Here is an 18,260-nt window from a genome sequence, read left to right on the forward strand (position 1 = left end):
TTAAATTGAATTTTGTAGTTATATGATTATTTGTAAGGGTGTTTTCAATTAAAAATAGTTTTGTAACTTTGTGACGGTATTAGACAATTTAAACATATTTGACTACATTAATAAGATTAAGCAAATTTTAATTTAAATTATTTTGCATATTTTCAGTTTGAGCTTGTTCTTTAGTCCAAATTTTACTTTTTTATGTTTTTAACTTTTAAGTTTCTCTATTAGTCATTGTTTTCAATACATGTGAAAAATGTTTAACCATGTGACATACAAAAGTGGGCAACCACAGCTTTCTCTGACTTTATAATTACATTGTTTAGAAAAAGTGATGATTATCATATTATTTCCAGCGCATTCATATTTTAAAGTAGACTAAAAATAATCAACGTAATCTTAACCTTCTGGTAACAAATATTGGTTGTTTTCATGTGACAAAAGCCCTAAATTGTTATAATTACTTTCTTCTGCTTTACCATTAGCTTTTAATTTGGGCACGGTAGTCTCTTGGTTTTTATTATTATTATTATTAATTTATTATAACACGTTTCGAGTCCTTTCCATGTATTAGTCATAGCCTATGAGTTTGGACATTAATTATGTGGTGTATAAAGTTCGAAGTTCGAACTGATTGGAGAAAATGAAATTGCTTAGTTGTATTTTTTCATAGAAGCTAAAATATAAAGATTTAGGACCAATGTGAAAAGAAAAGTCGTTATAACTTAAAAGTGCTGTTTGTATTATTTTTTTCATCCAAGGAAAGTCCGTAGAAAGAATAATACAGACAATATCATCTTAAATTATTGAAAGGGCAAATCCAATAAATTAATTGCTGATGGGTATTTTTCTGATGCTACGGCCGTAGACTTTACCTAATCTCTAATACCGCTTGTTGAGTTTTCTCTCTTTAATTTTAAAACACAAGTTAACCAGAAACAAGCAAAAATGTAGAGTATTAATTGACACAATAGATTTGCTATTCCTGAAACTCCTAGCTAGTAAAAAGGTAGTTCGAGCTGTTCTAATCATCTTCAAGTATTGACTACATAAATACTAGAATCACTCCAAGAATTGAATTACAAACTGAATAACTCGGGGCAAATGAAAGCATGAAAAAATGCTTAAATAACTACCTGTCTAACTAACTAATGCCTAGTTGCACTCGAACTTCTTCCTCAGTTGATGATGTCGATGTCGAAGCCTTATATATTTTCTACTCACTTTTTCTCCTCCTCCAGAAAATCCCATTTAAACTGTTTTTTTTTTTTGTTTACCATAATTAGCCATTTTGTATTCGTGACTATAAAAAATAATTCAATGATAATTTATCTTATCATCTTTTCTTCAAGCTTGGGTTTCAATTTCAGGTAATAATATTTTGACCTTTTAACAGCTAAATGTTGCATTCTTCTTCATACATATGCAAGTGTTCATGTCTTTTTGTTTTGTGGTATACCAAAATAACATCTCTCTCTCTCTCTCTCTCTCTCTCTCTCTCTCTTCTTTGAATACAATACAATAATGAGCCTTTATCGTTGACTCCGAGCTTCTCCGCTCATGCCATGAGAGTCAGTGACGGAGTCAATATAGGCCCATGAGGGGCTTAAGCCCCCCTAAAAAAAAAATTTGTATTTTTTGCCCATTTTAAAAAAAATTACATTTTTTTCCTTGAAAATTTATATTTTTGGTCCAATTTTTATAAATTTTTTACAATCAAGCCTCCGTGAATTTTTTTTTTCAAATTAGCCCCCTTGATGGGTTTTTCTGGCTCCGTCACTGATGAGAGTCATAGCACCTCTGCGTCAATGGAGATGGTGAGAGTTCTTAAGTGGTAGGTAGTTGATAGTATTCATGGATAATTTCTCATTTTATATTGATACTTATTTATATTTTTGTGGACTCTGTATACTACATTCAATTTAATTGAAACATGCACTGCATGTTGAATGATAATTTTTTTTTTTTTTTTGTGCATTGTATATATACATTCAGTTATAAGATTGAGCGCTTAAATTAATGCAAAAAGAAAAATTGAGCGTTTGAAATGGTGCATTAAATACAAAATTATAAAAATTTATATATAATTGTATAGAAAAAAGTGGATATGTTAAATATAAAATGCATTTTTTTCAATAGTCTATTTAATTGTATTACTATTACAAAATTAATGTATGAAAAGAAAATAAAATGATAAAAACAGATATTTATAGAAAAATTTATATTATAAAAAATTTTGCTACTTTATCACTGAATATATATTATCCATGTTTAGTACATATATAAAAACGAGTATTTCTGAATTTTATAACTCGATATGTAAAATATGTATTAAATTAAATAAAAAAAGATAAATATATATTAAAAGAATACATACTACGTAATAAATGAAATGTATAGCTATTCCAATAACTTAAATATGTATATATTACAAGTTAAAAATTGAAAGATATATATGTGCGTATGTATATATATGTATTTGATATATTATGTGATATTATTTCCGTGCAATTTTTTATCGGTATGTCGATTTTCCATTAAAAACAGTATTTGGAAATAACACATCAATTATCCTTTTTCATAATTTTTCCGTGTTATTTACATCAACATGTCAAATTTTCATAAATTAAGAGACTCGAAACGGCATAAAAAACGACATTTGAACCCTTGATAAAAACAAATAAGAGTATTGTCATTTGCTCGTAGCTGTCGTACAGGACTAAAGTCATTGAGAAACGACATAGAAACTGAAACGACAATGCAAATTTATTTTATTTTTATTTTTCCTTCTTTCCGCTTCTTCTTCATCTTCTTCACCCCTGAGTGAGCGAAAAACCCTAAAATTCCCACAAAACCCCATACGATCGATTTCAGATTTTCTAAACAGAAAACCATCAATGATCTCGTAACATTAATACTAGCAAATCTCAATCCGGTTGAATCCGCAATGATCAGAAGACGACTCACTTCGATCCTCGGACCGAGTCTCAATCTCAAACCCCCTCCGATTCTCCCAATCGGACTCCAATCCCACACTCTCCGATGCCCTAACCCCGACCCTAGTTCGGCTCGGAGCATGAGCCTCCTGAGCCTGAACGACCTGCAATGGAACACGCCGAGGAAGCAGAAGACGAGGAAGGGCCGAGGAATCGGGTCCGGCAAGGGAAAGACCGCCGGGAGAGGCCACAAAGGTCAGAAGGCCAGAGGCTCCGGGAAGCTCGGGTTTGAAGGTGGTCAGACTCCGCTACGGCGTCGAATGCCCAAGCATGTGTTCCACGACCCGTTCGCCCAAACTTTTCAGGTCCACATTCATCTACCAATAGGCCTTAAGAGCAATTCAATTGATTTCGTGGAGTTTGACCTTTGAAAAATGGAGTCTTAATGGATAGTTAGGTAGCTTTGGATGAGAAATTTTGAGATTGGTTATTGTCCTCTTTGTTCTGATCGATTGGTTTGATTTGGCTTTATGATCATTTCATTAGGGGATTGGGGTAATTTAAATGGGCCATTTGTTTTCCATGGTATTGACAGTTGAGCAATTCGTTTGTTTTAGTGGAATTCGGTCATTCAAACTGGAATCTTTAGCTCTGATAGTGTCTGTGAATGGACAGTTGGAAAATTTTAGATGCGAAATTTTTGGACTGGTTATAGGGTTGTTCTGATCGATTGGTTCGATTTCTGGCCATGAGGATTGAGTAAGGTAATTTGGATTGGACTTGAGATTTCTCTTTTGGATTGTTATTTGTGTGCGGAATTTACGGAGCTCTTTTTTCTATTGTTGATTGGATACTGAAGAAAATCTCTCCATGTTTATCACTCGGAATGTGTTATACTACCTTCTTCAGATTTTATTTTATTCTCCTAAAGAATTTCAGTATTTCCTTCCGAGCAAAAATACTAAAGCATATCATGTTTTCCTAACGTAGAAAAAGTCCTTTACTTAGTTGATGATCTGATCGTTTCGTTTCTTGTTGAACAGGAAATAAATTTGGGAAGAATAGCAAGGCTAATAAACAGAGGGAAGGTAGATTCTCATGAGCTAATAACAATGAAAACGCTCAAGGTATGTCAAATGCATTCCCAGGCCCGTTAAAGAGTCCCTGAACTAATATGAGAGTGGATTTTGATCTCTAAAAGTTAAACAATCTTGGAATTTTAGAGTAGGACTTTGTTTTCATGATGCTTGTTGAAATTATAAACAAGTTATTTATATTTGAAAATATGTTTTTAGTTGTTTAGAAAATAAAATTAATTTTAAAAAAAATGCTTAAGATGCAATAAAATCAATAGTCATAGTTTAGGAACCGAAATGCCACTCGCCTAATAGTTTTATTTGCCAAAAAGTCTTGAACATTTCTTCATTCTGGCTTTATCCGGTCAACCACCTTTGCAACAGGACGCAGGGGTTTTAAATAAACAAATAAAAGATGGAGTAAGGCTTGTGGGTCGCGGTGCTGAGAAGATAAGGTGGCCAATTCATCTCGAGGTAAGCATATAATAAAAGGTTCTTTTGTACATGGTACACAGTAGTAAACTTTGTATATTATCTTCAATCGTGCCCACTAGTTGAAATGAATCTGTATGACTGTTTTAAGATAATGGATTGAGTGGAAGTAAAGCAAAGAGTGAAATTGTTGGACGTGAAAACTGATCTTTGTAAAATCGTGTCATAAACCTTTTTAGTGAGCTTGAGGAAATATATTATGCATTGACCTTTTTTCGTGAATGTCCAATTTTTGATCATCAAGCTTAAGACTATTTTGTTTATCGGATTTTTTGGCTATGGGATTCATTTGATTCGGTAGTTCCCTAAGACATTTTAGAGATGTGCGGTAATCAATATTAGCAGATACAATGCCTTCGTTTTGGACTCGGAGCTTTCTATGGAAAATGAAATTTGTACAAAAAATAGTAAATGACGAGCTAAATCAGAGTGAAAATCAAAATTCTACATTGTTTTTCAAATCAAGATATTTGGGGGGTAAAAACTAGATTCCTTGCTATTTTTCAAAATTTCCTTTATTTGAGGGGTAAAAACTACATTTTTATACATTCCGATTCCTTTTTCAAAATTTCCTTTATTTTTTGCTCTCGTAAATTTTGCTCAATCCAATAAAAAGACAAGTAAAATGCTTGGGGTTTTCAGTTTCAATCTTATTTCCCTTTGCATTTTCCAGTTTCCAATCATTGCTGACTTCTACTTCTCACTTCGAATTCATGTTTCCAGTTTCATTCTCTCTGTCTTTAACCGATCTCTATCGAGACTGGTCTAGTGCGATAGGTTGTATCTTTCTCTGGGTTTTCTCCGCCTTTTTCTATTTTATTTTAAACATGTTACTTCTATAATAATGATAAGTTAAAAAGCTAGGTTTAACTAGGAAGTTTACAGGTAACAAGGGTCACGGATGAGGCAAAGGAAAAGGTGGAATCTCTAGGCGGGTCAGTGAGAAAAGTGTATTACAACGAGTTGGGTTTCCGAGCATTGCTTAAACCCGAATGGTTTGCAAAGAAAGGCCGTTTGTTGCCAAAAGCAGCTCGGCCTCCGCCGAAGCAAAAGGACCAAGTCGACAGCATTGGCCGCCTCCCAGCCCCCACCAAACCGATCCCATTCCCCATCCAAGAAAAAAAACCCGCCCCCACTTTATCGCCCTCATAAATTTTTGCTTTTTACATTAGAGGTAATTCTTATGTTATTCTATCGAAAGAGGGAATTTTTTAATTTTATTCTCGTTTTTCACTTTGCTGTTGGATCGGCAACGTTTCCGTTAACTTGATTTTGATGAAGGGGATATAGGAAGGAACGTTATGTTGTTGTTTTAATTACCCTCGTGAAATTTGCATTGCCTTTGTTAATGCTTAGTTTCTGAATAATTTGGTTCTTAAAATCTTGTCAATGAGTATAATAACTGAACCTTTGGGAGCTTATTAGAGGGGACACAACTGTTTTGTTTTGATTATATAAAACATATGGGGTGTTTCTACTATTTGTAAACCTCATTTGGCAATTAGTTAGTAAAAAGCTATGAATATATGTAAAGCAGAGAAACCTTATTTGAATATTATTACCCCGTTTTATATAATGAGACATCTTGGCATTTGCCCAAGTGAGATTTATGTGACACATCTTTTTCTGGACCTTTCTTAAGACAATAAAAGTCTCACATGAAAAATAAAAAATAAAATAAAAGATAAAAAAAATGTGTAAGATCATGGACTATATTTAATAGTTTTGGAATTGAAACTTATAACATTATTCGGTGAGAAACGAGTTGATGCCTGTGGATTGCTGACGGTTATTGGTGTTATTGTTTTGTATATGAATTTAGTACAAATTTATTTATTTGTGTGTGTGTGTGTGTGTGTGTGTGTGTGTAAGTAAAACCGTTGTGTGTGTGTGTGTGTGTGTGTGTGTGTGTGTGTGTGTGTGTGTAAGTAAAACCGTCCTATGTGAAATATCTTATTGCACAGTATTCTTAAGTTTTTCTTCTGTAACTTTTCAAAATAAAACCAAATTAAGGGTAATTTAGAGATATGAGAATTAAAACCACTATGACAGAACAATATATGAGTCGAAGATTAAATTATAATTTCTGTAAACCAAGTCCCAAAACTTGTATTTAGTTAAAGACTCAGGAGTTGTCTTAATAGCATGGTATGGATAGCAATAGCTGTTTTCCGGTTTGTCCATCACCCGTAAGGTTTTCACTGAACAGGTCACATAGGGGGATTGGTAATCAGTATAACTCAAGATAATCAGTATTTTAGTCTCACGTATTTAAGGGGATTTGAACACAGAACGGTGCGCACGAAAACATTAGAAATGCCTTTTTCTCCGACCACCTAAAAAGCCTTATTAGTAAGGTAATCTGTTACAATATGGCATTTGGGAACCAAAACAAATTATATCGTATTGATTAAATTTGGACCTACAATACGAGATGTCTGAATTGTAATGGTGTGGTCGTGAAAACGACGACCACTCACCACTTTTTGGTGGTGGCTCTGACGGACGTTTTGCTCGTCTTTACCCCAAATCCTTGTAGGGGAAGAGGCCTTCATTGCTCACATCATTATTGTACCATGGCCGAACTTCCGTATTTGTTTGCTTATTTTGCATTTCATCATTGTACTATATTATGGATTGGAGATAGAATAGGTGTCCTCCACTTTGCCGCTATAGGAAAACTGTTATATTTTAATATATACGTACTGAATCGCGTCTTTTTCATTTTTTTTTAAAAGTCGGACATGTGCTCGAATTTTTTAGTGTGTCGTTTTTTCAACATGTATGTCTAAAGTCTACACGAAATTGACAATCCCTTGCATTTAGTGTTAGATTATCTAAATGCTCTATACCCGTGTTTTAGAGGATTCCTTCCTACTTTCTAATAGAATGTTTCATGCTATTCCATAAATAAATAAATAAATAAAAGAGGAAGAATTAGCTCCCTTCTACAAAACATATAAACACGTGCCTTCTAAAAAAACATTTAAAACAAGTGCAACAATAAAGAGTAGGTACATACTTTATTTTTCCCATATCTGTATGTTTCGCGTAGTTTATATTTTTTTAAAATTGAAACTATAAATAAAGTCTATACGCATTGTCCTTGTGTTTCTGTTTCATAGGCATATAGGTTGGTACTACCAATCAAGATAGGCAAAAGAAAGGAACCAAAATCACTTTCGGCAGTTACTCTCACAAAACCAATCTCACTTGAGAAGTTTAATGTGAATCAACTACTTACTTGCTTTTGGCGTATTGGTAATAATTGAGTGAGTGAATATGAGTTTTGGATAGTTGGTTACTTGGTTTGTTAGAGAGTAATAATGAACGTACAACACTACGGATTTAGTTAGTTGAGTGTGATACACAAATGAGATTTATCAGAAAGTGAAATTAAGTTTACTCTCAGTCAGAATCCATTAATTACCTTATTGTAATTAACTTAAATCTAAAACAATGGAAGTTACTTAAATCTTACTTATCACTCGTATTTTTCCATTTGTTGAGAAAACAAAATAGAGAGAAGAAACTGCTCTTCATTTAGTTGTGCTTTTGCCTAGAAGTAAAGCAATCATCATATCCGTCGTAGCATAGCATCTGTTGCAACTTTTTAGATCAAGTAAAATATCATATATAATATACCTAAAATTTCAAGTTTTTGGGACAGAATGTGGTGAATATTAACAGCCGTAAACTGAAAAAATCACTGGTTTTTTGGGTTCTGCTGTTTTACCAAAATTGCCTATAAACACTCTATCAAAAAAGAAAAGACAAAAAATTACCTGTAAACATATTTTTATGGAAAGGTATACAAATATTTTATTTGATGATGCTAATCGTCAAACCCTCCAAAAATAGGTCTTTAGTTTTTATTTTTAGAGAAGTTTGTCCTTATTTTAGATAAAAACTATAAACATCAAAGAAAAAATTAAATAAAATTGCAAAAAGTAAGAAAAAAAATGTCGAATAAAATTATAAACAAGGAAAATACAGAAAGAAAAAAAAATCATACTTGTAGAATAAAAAAAATAGAATTGATAATTAAGGGATTAATTTGAATAGAATATAATAGAGGTAATTTCCACTATATTTTGAAATTTTCTTTATAAAATAAAATTAATTTCCGTTAGTAAAAAAATATTCGGTTAAAATTATTACACAAAATAAACCAGATCGTCGAACCTAAGACGTGTGTCTCAACCTATAACATTACATATTCATACTTCTAAGTCAAGAAAGACGAATACTTGAATGTGATTATGTGATGTGATTATTACAAAATTCAATATATATATATATATATATATATATATATATATATATATCAATTTCACAATAATATCCTTATCAGTACATTTAAATTGCCCATGAAGCCACCAAAGTCGTATAAAGAGTCTACACAACTCTTCCTCAAAGATTCCCAACAGAGAAAGCCACAAGGCACTTTATGGGTCTAAACCAACTATACAGCTTGGCAAATTATGGCTGCTTAATGTGTGAGAAATACCAATTTTTAATTCAAACCCACAACATCAATATCAATTAATTGAATTCAACTTTCAAACAACTAGCAAGTACTATGTCCCACAATTATTTCTCTTTTTCTTAAACATAGTTTAAAATGCTTATACATAACACATCACAACATATTAGGTTTTTTTTCCGGTGGTGTGAATCTACACGTTACAAATTGGCACCTGTGACCTTTTTTCCTAACGTTTGTTGATTTTAACTAAATTTCAAGGGTCCGATTCACACAAAAATGATCAATTCATGTTATTTTGTTATAGTATGTGGAATATAGATAGTATACAATGTTTAATTTGAGCATAAATCAAAAGAATTATTTTACTTTAAAATTAGGTAGTATACCTTATTTGAGATTCTATTAAAAAGTGTGAAAGTTAAGCAAAAGAATCATGAACAAAGTTTTCCAAAATTCGGAGACTAATGGGTAAAAAAAAGAAGTATTATTGACACCTTGTATCTACTAAGAATTTAGAAAAGAATCTGCGGTGCCAACCAATATAACCGTCCAAAGAACACCAACTCGTTTAGCCAAAATATTATTTTAGTCAATTTGTTTATTCATGCCAACAGAAATAGACTCTAAAAGGACCTTGAAATAGAATACTTAAATGACTTTTGTGTACTAAAAAAGTTTTTGGACGGCCGGGTCGGCGTTTTTAGAGCAAGAATCCGAACACATGTTTTAACTTTGGTGCTAAGGAATGAGAGTGTACACACATGATGACTAGACTGGAATTATTTAAATTATACGTAGACCATTCAATCTAATTGGTTTTAATTTAAAATAATTATTAACTAAAATTCAATCTTATACAAATTCCATATTCAACTTTCTAATTTGGCTGTTGATGACTCATTCTTCTCATTTATGATTAAGCCTTATTTAATTGCCACCAACCTTCATTTTTATAAGTTATAATTAAGATTTAAGACTAATTCTTTTTCTGATAAACACACGCGCGAACAACTGCTGGGCATTCCATGCTTTAAGCATACTTTTCAGTCCTCTCAATTATATTAAAAATAAATAAAACTACAAATTGATAGTTGTCTTTGTCGGAATATGAAATATGGCTGAATTATCGGGAGCTTGAATCTTTTTATATTCAATTCGTGACGTTCTGAGTTTCTATTATCTTTTTATTTTTCTTGATTAATAAATATTGAAATGGATCCATTTTCGCTGGCGTAGCTCTTGACCAAATTGAACTTTAAAATTGTAATCAACTTCCCAATACCTGTACTTTAGATTTTGCATGCTCTGAAAGCTCCGGAGAATATTAAATTTAAGATTTTGGCTTGTCCTAGCCAGAAGTGATAATCCTCTATTTTGCTGTCAACATTGAATTTCTTCTAATTTGGTTGGTTGTCTATGTTAATTTTTCACAATATATTATCCGTAAAGAAATAATAAATAAAAAGAGAACGAAACTTTTTCTCAAGCTCTCAATCCAAGTATCTTGTAATATAATTTCATAGCAAATGTATGACCCCAAACTGACACTAAACTGAAAAATTCAGATACAATAACTATTAACATTAATAATCTCCGCTCAAATAAAAGAGAAAAAATAGAAGGAAGTAAAAAAATAAAATAAAAAAGCCCTCAAAATATTGGGAAACAAAAACAACACAATCACTCTCCAACTAACAAAGCAATCCTACAAGAAAAAGACGGTTGAACCATAAATGAAGTAGTGTTTTTCTTAGGACCCAATTTCCTTTTCTTTCTTTTTTTTTGCATCAACAACCTCAAGCGCAAGCTTTCTCAGAAGCACGGAACCGAAACGATGATACGCGCGAAGAAAATCTCACAGTCCTCATCATAATCACATCCATGTCAATACTTCTTCAGTCTTCACTTCAACCAAACTGAGTACTCTCTCTCTCGACGACACATGACACGAAAATAAGACCCAACTAGAACTTGTAGGAAAAAAAAAATAAACTCACCACCAACAAAAGCAACTCGGAAATTTTGTGTACTTAGAAGCACTTCCTGTGGACGATCGACGGGCCAGACTCGTCGTACTCGCTCTTCGAAATCCACATCTGAAAACATTTCATTCGAATTAGCCAACCAAAGATAAATAAACAAACAAATGAATAATCGTATAATTTTTTAACGAATTTTTATACCTGCTGGAAGGTGCTGAGGGAGGCGAGGATAGAGCCTCCGATCCAGACACTGTACTTCCTCTCGGGCGGAGCGACGACCTTGATCTTCATGCTGCTCGGTGCGAGAGCGGTGATCTCTTTGCTCATCCTGTCGGCGATCCCCGGGAACATGGTCGAGCCTCCGGAGAGAACAATATTCCCATAAAGATCCTTCCTGATATCGACATCGCACTTCATGATGGAGTTGTAAGTGGTCTCGTGGATCCCCGCGGCTTCCATCCCGATGAGGGAAGGCTGGAAGAGGACCTCCGGGCACCGGAACCGCTCGGCTCCGATCGTGATGACCTGTCCGTCGGGGAGCTCGTAATTCTTCTCCACCGACGAGCTGCTCTTCGCCGTCTCGAGCTCCTGCTCGTAGTCCAGCGCCACGTAGGCGAGCTTCTCCTTCATGTCCCTCACGATTTCCCGCTCCGCCGTGGTCGTGAACATGTAGCCTCTCTCCGTGAGGATCTTCATCAGAGAGTCGGTGAGGTCTCGCCCGGCGAGGTCGAGCCTGAGGATCGCGTGCGGGAGCGCGTACCCCTCGTAGATCGGCACCGTGTGGCTCACACCATCCCCGGAATCGAGCACAATACCTGTTTCGTCTCATTATTAGCCCAACAAGTTATATAAAAACATAAAAATATAAGACTTGAAACGTCAACATAGTTTATTGATTTTATTAGCTACAAAACCCTTGTAAAAAGACGCATTACAAGGAGATCGAGGGTTGATTGTATTTTTACGAACCGGTTGTACGACCACTGGCGTAGAGGGAGAGCACGGCCTGGATGGCGACGTACATGGCGGGGACGTTGAAGGTCTCGAACATGATCTGGGTCATCTTCTCTCTGTTGGCCTTGGGGTTCAGCGGAGCCTCGGTGAGGAGGACCGGGTGTTCCTCGGGGGCGACTCGGAGCTCGTTGTAGAAGGTGTGATGCCAAATCTTCTCCATGTCGTCCCAGTTGCTCACGATCCCGTGCTCGATCGGGTACTTCAGGGTGAGAATACCTCTCTTGGACTGGGCTTCGTCACCCACGTACGCGTCTTTCTGGCCCATCCCGACCATCACGCCCGTGTGCCTCGGACGACCCACGATACTCGGAAAAACGGCCCTCGGTGCATCATCACCAGCGAAACCAGCCTGCGTTTAGAGTTTTGTTTTGGTTATTACGAATCATTCAAATGAATATCTTTCATATTGAAAGCTGAGTTGAGAGATTAACCAACCTTGACCATTCCGGTACCATTGTCGCAGACGAGGGGCTGAATATCTTCGGCGTCGGCCATCTTTTACAAATCTGCAAAGAGGAAAGAGAAATCTCATTAACGAAAACTCGTAAGAAAAATCATATCAGCTACAATCGATCATCAGAATCACGACCAAAAAGCGTATGTAGTTATATGGAAAACACGATCTTGAACACAGATTGGACAGATTCCCTTTCTCAACAAGAAATGACAAGCCTAATCAGTAATAGAAAATCAAACAAGCAACATTGAACTGTTCGAACGCTAAGCATAAGTACGATCCACAAACCTTTACGGTGATTTTCGAAAGAATCGATACACTAACAGTCAACTTCAATAATCAAACAATTCTACACAAAATTTAAACCAGATCGGACACTCTCAGATCCGGCGAAAAAATATATTTAGTTTTAAGAATCTTAATTATAAAACATTTAGACGAGAGGTTACACCGATCGTCAAGTAAATCAAGGATTTATATCGGAATTTAACAGGAAAAAACATCGATCAATTGATCGAGAAGTGGATAGATAAGATCTGAGAACCGATTTACCTAGGAGCAGCGAAAGATCGATCGAAGCGAAGGAGAGGAATCGAAAACCTTGAAATCGTCTATGTTCTCTCTCGGACGGCTAAGAAAAATAATAAAAATAATAATAAGGCTTGTAAGAGATTTGAGGACTATATATACAGCTGGGGTTTTGAAATGGTACACCGTACACCAATATGAGTCTCCTCATTTCACTTTTACTCTGTAATTAAAAAAAAAATATTTAAAGAAAGTTTAACTTTTAAAATTTGAAAATTTAAAACCAGTCCCAAGTTTTAGAAAATGTCAATGTTACCCCTTCTTTGAATTTATAACAATCAGCTAGAAAATGAGCACTATTAAATGATAGATAACTAATTTAAGCTATTTAGTAAAATAATCAATTGTATGATCCTCTTGTGTTATATAATAATCATAATTAATCTTTGGACCGGGTTTAGTAATTTGTCGATACTACGGTTTTAAGTTACTAAGACGGGTAACAAACGTTAACAACTTAAATAAAGAAATTGAAATTTATTAGATTTACATCAGTCTCTAGCTTCTTGGAAACTAGGGATACTTGAAAATGTAGAATCTAGTGAAAACGCCCAATGAAAAAAGAATAACGAGGATCGTTGAGTGTGATGACAAATCGAGCTCTAGATGAAAATATTCTTACGACTAGAATGGGAAAATCTACTCTAAATCAATAGAATATCTTGTATTAGTGTGAAAAAATGTACTCTAAATGAATAGAATATCTTGTACTTATATATGAAACTTTTATCTCATTTTAAAATCTTGTATACACACGACTCCTGTTGAAACTTAGCCGATGAACCTTGATTGTTTTAATTTATCCAACAATTTTTAAAATGAGATAAAAGTTTCATATATAAGTACTTGATTTTAATTTTGGCCTTATATTCTTCCTCTCCCATGAGTCTCACGCAAATGTAGTGAAACTATATTTAGTGATAGATCTAATCCTATTGACAATCTTGTTATTTATTGTCGAAATACATTCAAAAATATTTAATTACAAGCGTTTTTTCCAAATTTCTACTGAAAATATAAGTGCACCATTTAAACGTTAGCTAGTAATAATAAGTTAAAATTACTAAATAATGATTATAAACATTCTTCTTGAATTATTTTCTATACAACTATATTAATATATATATACAGATAAATAATTCGATACATAATTTACTGAAAAATACAAGTAAATTTTTCTTTAAAAAAATCTTAACCCCTAAATTAGGCCGGGTGGCAGTATCTTTAAAAAATGCACAGCTTGAGCCAATTTCAGTTGAAGATAATGTATTTATAAATAAATGTATTTGAGATCTTCAGCTAACTTTTTATTTTAGTAGAACGTGATCTTCAGCTATTAGTCATATAATTAAAAATGAAATAAATTATAAAATTTCGTTACCAACACACTACTAAGAACAACACAATGAATCCATGTAATAAATTGCATTATATATTTCCAGCGTAACATTTACGGCTTGACACCAAAGACGACCTACAACATCTATGGAAAATATCATTAATTTGAAACGTGTTTGAAGCAACCTTATACTCCACAAAATCTTTCTTATATATTGGAAAGAGAATAGTAATGATCTTAAAATATTGTAAATCAAAAGTTGTGTCTTGGAATATATTAATACCATCTATTTTTTTTTTTTGCTAAACTCATGATCTTTGAATATTAATTTTAGCAAGTGATAATGCGGTTAAATTTGATAAGACTACTTAACCCTGGAAAAAAAAAAGGGTTTAAGTTCATCAATTCAAATATAAATTTTTTTTTTCCGAGTGGTAATCTGTGTGATCAATATTACCAATATATATGGTTTGATAAAAATATGTAGGCTCGTATTGATTGACAAACATTTACATATCATTGAACTACGAAGTGTAAAAAAAATTGCAATATTTGATCATTTTACTGGAAAAATAAGTCGGGTATTGAGAAAAAACTAAAAAAGTAAAAGTCGGGTGGTTTCACATTTCGAATTCTGAAATTTTTTTGATGAAGGCCTGTCTGAATTCTGAAAAGATAATTCAAATTTTCAAAGTTAAAAACTCCTTGCATTATACATTAAAGGGTCAATCTTGTACAATCTTTAAAATTCATAGAAGTTCGTTAAAAAAATTAATTTTAAGATATAACATTGTAATTAGAGCTTTTGGCACAAATAGCCAAATAGCCCATGAACTCTGTGAATTTGGCATTTAGGTCTCTAACCTAAATACCTAATCATTTTGTAGCATTTTTGTTACTTAAAAAAAGATAATTTTAATCAAATTCAACACCAATCAACTAAAACCGTATTTACAAAGTACAAACTAAAACAACTTGTTTATGATTTTAAGATTTAATAGCGAAAAAAATACTTAATGATTTCCAAAAATCATACTTATATTTTTTTTTTTTTTTTGTTCGACGACAAAAATACTTAATGTTATGTTTTAGTTGTACCGTAGCTACCTAAGGTGTTAAGGAGGATAGAAAAACACGTGGCGGGCTCACATTTGATGAAAATATAATTTTTTAAAAAGTTAATTAAATATTAATTATATAACTTTATAATACAAAAAAATACAAAAAAAAAAAAAAAAAACTTTTATCCTCGTTAGCATAAAGAAACCATTAAATTTGTTCTTAATAAGTAAATAAATATTAATTATATAATTTTATAATCTAAAATAATTTATAAGAAAAAATCTCTCTTCATTGATAAAAAAAAATTAATATGATCCATATTTAATTAGTTTTAAGACAAATTAGTAATAAAAAAAAACAATTTGTCTTACAAAAGGATATAATTAATGTTTAATTATTTTTAAGAAAAATTACTATCAATGTTTTTGTATTCTAAAATGATATAGTTAAATGTTCGAGAAATTTATTTAAAAAAAAAAAAAAAACTAGACCTATCTAAACGTGGAAATTTAATTTTAGCCAGCGTTTCAAAACGTTTTTTCAAATAGCTATTTTCGCTGATGTTGCAATTTTCAACCATGTAACATTTTCGAATATATCATTTCCGTGCTTTTAAAAAAATCGCACAAATATTTATTTTATTGTTAATATATATTAATTAATTTTTTTTCATAATTATAGAAAGTAGTTATTGACCAACAAAATTTTAACGAGTATTTTTCTATGTTGTTCTCTCTCTCTCTCTCTGTAATGTACGTAGGACTTCTAGTATTACAGTTTTACAATAATTTTTTTTAGAAGTGGCACTATTGCCCAAAATCACATAATATATTAGCAGTGCAAAACTTATGTGGCACTATTGGCCAAGATTACATAATTTAGAATGAATCTTAGGGAGCATGCACTTCTGCATCTCATGGGGGTTTGAACCCATGACATCTGTGTCGAGGTATGTGTGGGATTACCACTAGACCAAGTTAGTTACCACTGTTTACAATAACTTTTGTTGCAACCTTGTAACCACCTAATGAATTGTGCAAGACAATGATGACTATTACATAGAGCAAGTAAGAAGAGTTTATTAAATAAATAAAAAGCAACTATATATGTGGGTTTTGTAAAATTTTGTTAATGATGTTTGATTATTCTCCAATCTATTGTTTTCTTGTGCAATATATTTTCTATCTTTCTCAAATCTCTCTATTTATCTTAATGTTTGTGTTATTTATTTATTTTCTCAGATTTGTTAATAAACGTTAATTGATGTAAATTAACGTTGTTTTTAATGTTCTCACATATTTTTTTTCCGAAATGTTATATAGTTAATTACTGTTAATTAACATTAATTAATTTTCGTTTTTTTAAGCAGCTACAACTAATTTGGGGGTTTTAATTATTTATATTTCCGGTTTTTATTTTCCGAAAATAAACAAAAAATATGCACAATTAAGGGTATTTTCGTAAGTTAGCAAAAGAAGATGACTATAAAATTAAAACGTTTGAAACATTGGCTAAATTAAAATTATATCATTTTAATATGCCTGCCTAGTTTGCTAAAGGGCCTGATGTTTAATTAGTTTTAGCAAAAAGTTATTAAAAATATGTATTATAAAATGATATAATTAATGTTTAATTATTTTAACAACAAATTGATAACTTTTGTATATTAGTGAAGAGATATATTTTTCATTTTGAATTGTTTTGTATTAAAAAATTATATAATTATTTTTAAGAAAAATATTAATTTTTCTTTAAATTTGAGGCTGTCACGTGTTTTTTACTCCAATTTAACGGTCGTGCAACTAAAACGTAACATTATATATTTTTGTCCCCAAAAAAAGAAGATTAGGTATATAAATATAATTTTTGAAAAAGATTAGATATTTTTGCCGCTATTAACTGTATTTTTAAAACGTGTTATTAAAATAAATAATATTCTAAAATATAAAATTGCTATACTTTAAAAAAAGGTAGATTCAAAACATAATTTAATTAAATTTTTTATAAAAATAAATAAATATTTCGGTTTTTAAGTAGCTGTTAAATTTCAATAATTGTTTTAAGGGACTAAAATGCTGCAAAATCAATAGATTAGGGACAAAAATGCTACAAAAAAAAAGTTTTGGGACAAAATACCACTTACAAAAAGTTGGGGACTGAGTTTTTATTTCTATTGTAATTATCATGAAATCAAAACCGTTATTTGTGAGATTTAATGCTAAAACGTGGTATGAACTATGAACTAGAGTTCGTACAAAGAAAAGACATGGGAAAAGAAACATTTTTTAAAACTTCATTTTTAAGCTAGAAATCCCAAACATTCCTTTATATGTGTTTTTTTTTCTCCCTCCCCTCGTGCATAAGACACGTAGACAACTTTAAATAGTTCATTGAGATATTTGATCAAGTAACACCCCACGATCATTCTCGACACTCTTTTCTGGACAAATTGTAAATTTGATTGTTTATTCCATTTTTTATTTTATTTTTATTATTTGAAGACGAGTGTTATTGAGATTAATGAATGAACGCTGATAAAAAAAAAAAAAAAGTTCACAAATCTCTCTCTATTAGTTTATTAGATGTTGGTGGTGTCACAATTTAAGCAAAAAAAATAAAAGAATAAACTACTGTAATATGAAATAAATATATTCTATATGCCTTTAAGCTTGCATGTGCACACATGTGCTGTATTATTACAGCCATCTCTCTTTCTTTTTCTTTTTCTTTATTATTTTTTTTTTCCCTTCTTAAACGCGTCAATGAAGCTGGAGGACAGATGTTAGGTTGCCACAAAAAAAAAAGTAGTTATATTTAAAAAAAAAAAAAAAACA

The 18,260-nt window shown here is 32.1% G+C and overlaps 2 protein-coding genes across 2 annotated transcripts; one reads left to right on the forward strand and one right to left on the reverse strand.

The window, feature by feature from the left end:
- The first annotated feature begins 2,782 nt into the window (after positions 1 to 2,782).
- LOC149399251 (Ribosomal protein L18e/L15 superfamily protein) lies at positions 2,783 to 5,911 on the forward strand. The gene is made up of 4 exons (XM_089613827.1): positions 2,783 to 3,292; positions 3,971 to 4,054; positions 4,388 to 4,477; positions 5,381 to 5,911. The coding sequence occupies exons 1-4, from the start codon at positions 2,939 to 2,941 to the stop codon at positions 5,645 to 5,647; spliced, it is 795 nt and encodes a 264-aa protein (XP_089469953.1). The 5' UTR covers positions 2,783 to 2,938; the 3' UTR covers positions 5,648 to 5,911.
- Positions 5,912 to 10,460: 4,549 nt separating this feature from the next.
- Positions 10,461 to 13,146, reverse strand: ACT7 (actin 7). Its single transcript, XM_089611647.1, has 5 exons — positions 12,990 to 13,146; positions 12,416 to 12,486; positions 11,936 to 12,329; positions 11,168 to 11,781; positions 10,461 to 11,080 (listed from the first exon to the last, which is right to left on the reverse strand). The coding sequence occupies exons 2-5, from the start codon at positions 12,473 to 12,475 to the stop codon at positions 11,015 to 11,017; spliced, it is 1,134 nt and encodes a 377-aa protein (XP_089467773.1). The 5' UTR covers positions 12,476 to 12,486; positions 12,990 to 13,146; the 3' UTR covers positions 10,461 to 11,014.
- Between the last annotated feature and the right edge of the window lie 5,114 nt (positions 13,147 to 18,260).

Source organism: Urtica dioica, chromosome 4 (genome assembly GCF_054948205.1).
Source record: "Urtica dioica subsp. dioica isolate 48M chromosome 4, U.dioica_male_clone48M_v1_H2, whole genome shotgun sequence".
Classification (NCBI taxonomy): domain Eukaryota; kingdom Viridiplantae; phylum Streptophyta; class Magnoliopsida; order Rosales; family Urticaceae; genus Urtica; species Urtica dioica.

What these genes read in the sequence shown, in the direction of transcription:
- LOC149399251 (XM_089613827.1), top strand. Translation starts at nt 2,939, where the DNA reads ATGATCAGAAGACGACTCACTTCGATCCTCGGACCGAGTCTCAATCTC. An exon ending in CGTTCGCCCAAACTTTTCAG is followed by an intron (nt 3,293 to 3,970) that starts GTCCACATTCAT and finishes CTTGTTGAACAG; the next exon opens with GAAATAAATTTGGGAAGAAT. An exon ending in GGTGGCCAATTCATCTCGAG is followed by an intron (nt 4,478 to 5,380) that starts GTAAGCATATAA and finishes GGAAGTTTACAG; the next exon opens with GTAACAAGGGTCACGGATGA.
- ACT7 (XM_089611647.1), bottom strand. Translation starts at nt 12,475, where the DNA reads ATGGCCGACGCCGAAGATATTCAGCCCCTCGTCTGCGACAATGGTACC. An exon ending in CGCCAGTGGTCGTACAACCG is followed by an intron (nt 11,782 to 11,935) that starts GTTCGTAAAAAT and finishes GAGACGAAACAG; the next exon opens with GTATTGTGCTCGATTCCGGG. An exon ending in CCCTCAGCACCTTCCAGCAG is followed by an intron (nt 11,081 to 11,167) that starts GTATAAAAATTC and finishes AAATGTTTTCAG; the next exon opens with ATGTGGATTTCGAAGAGCGA.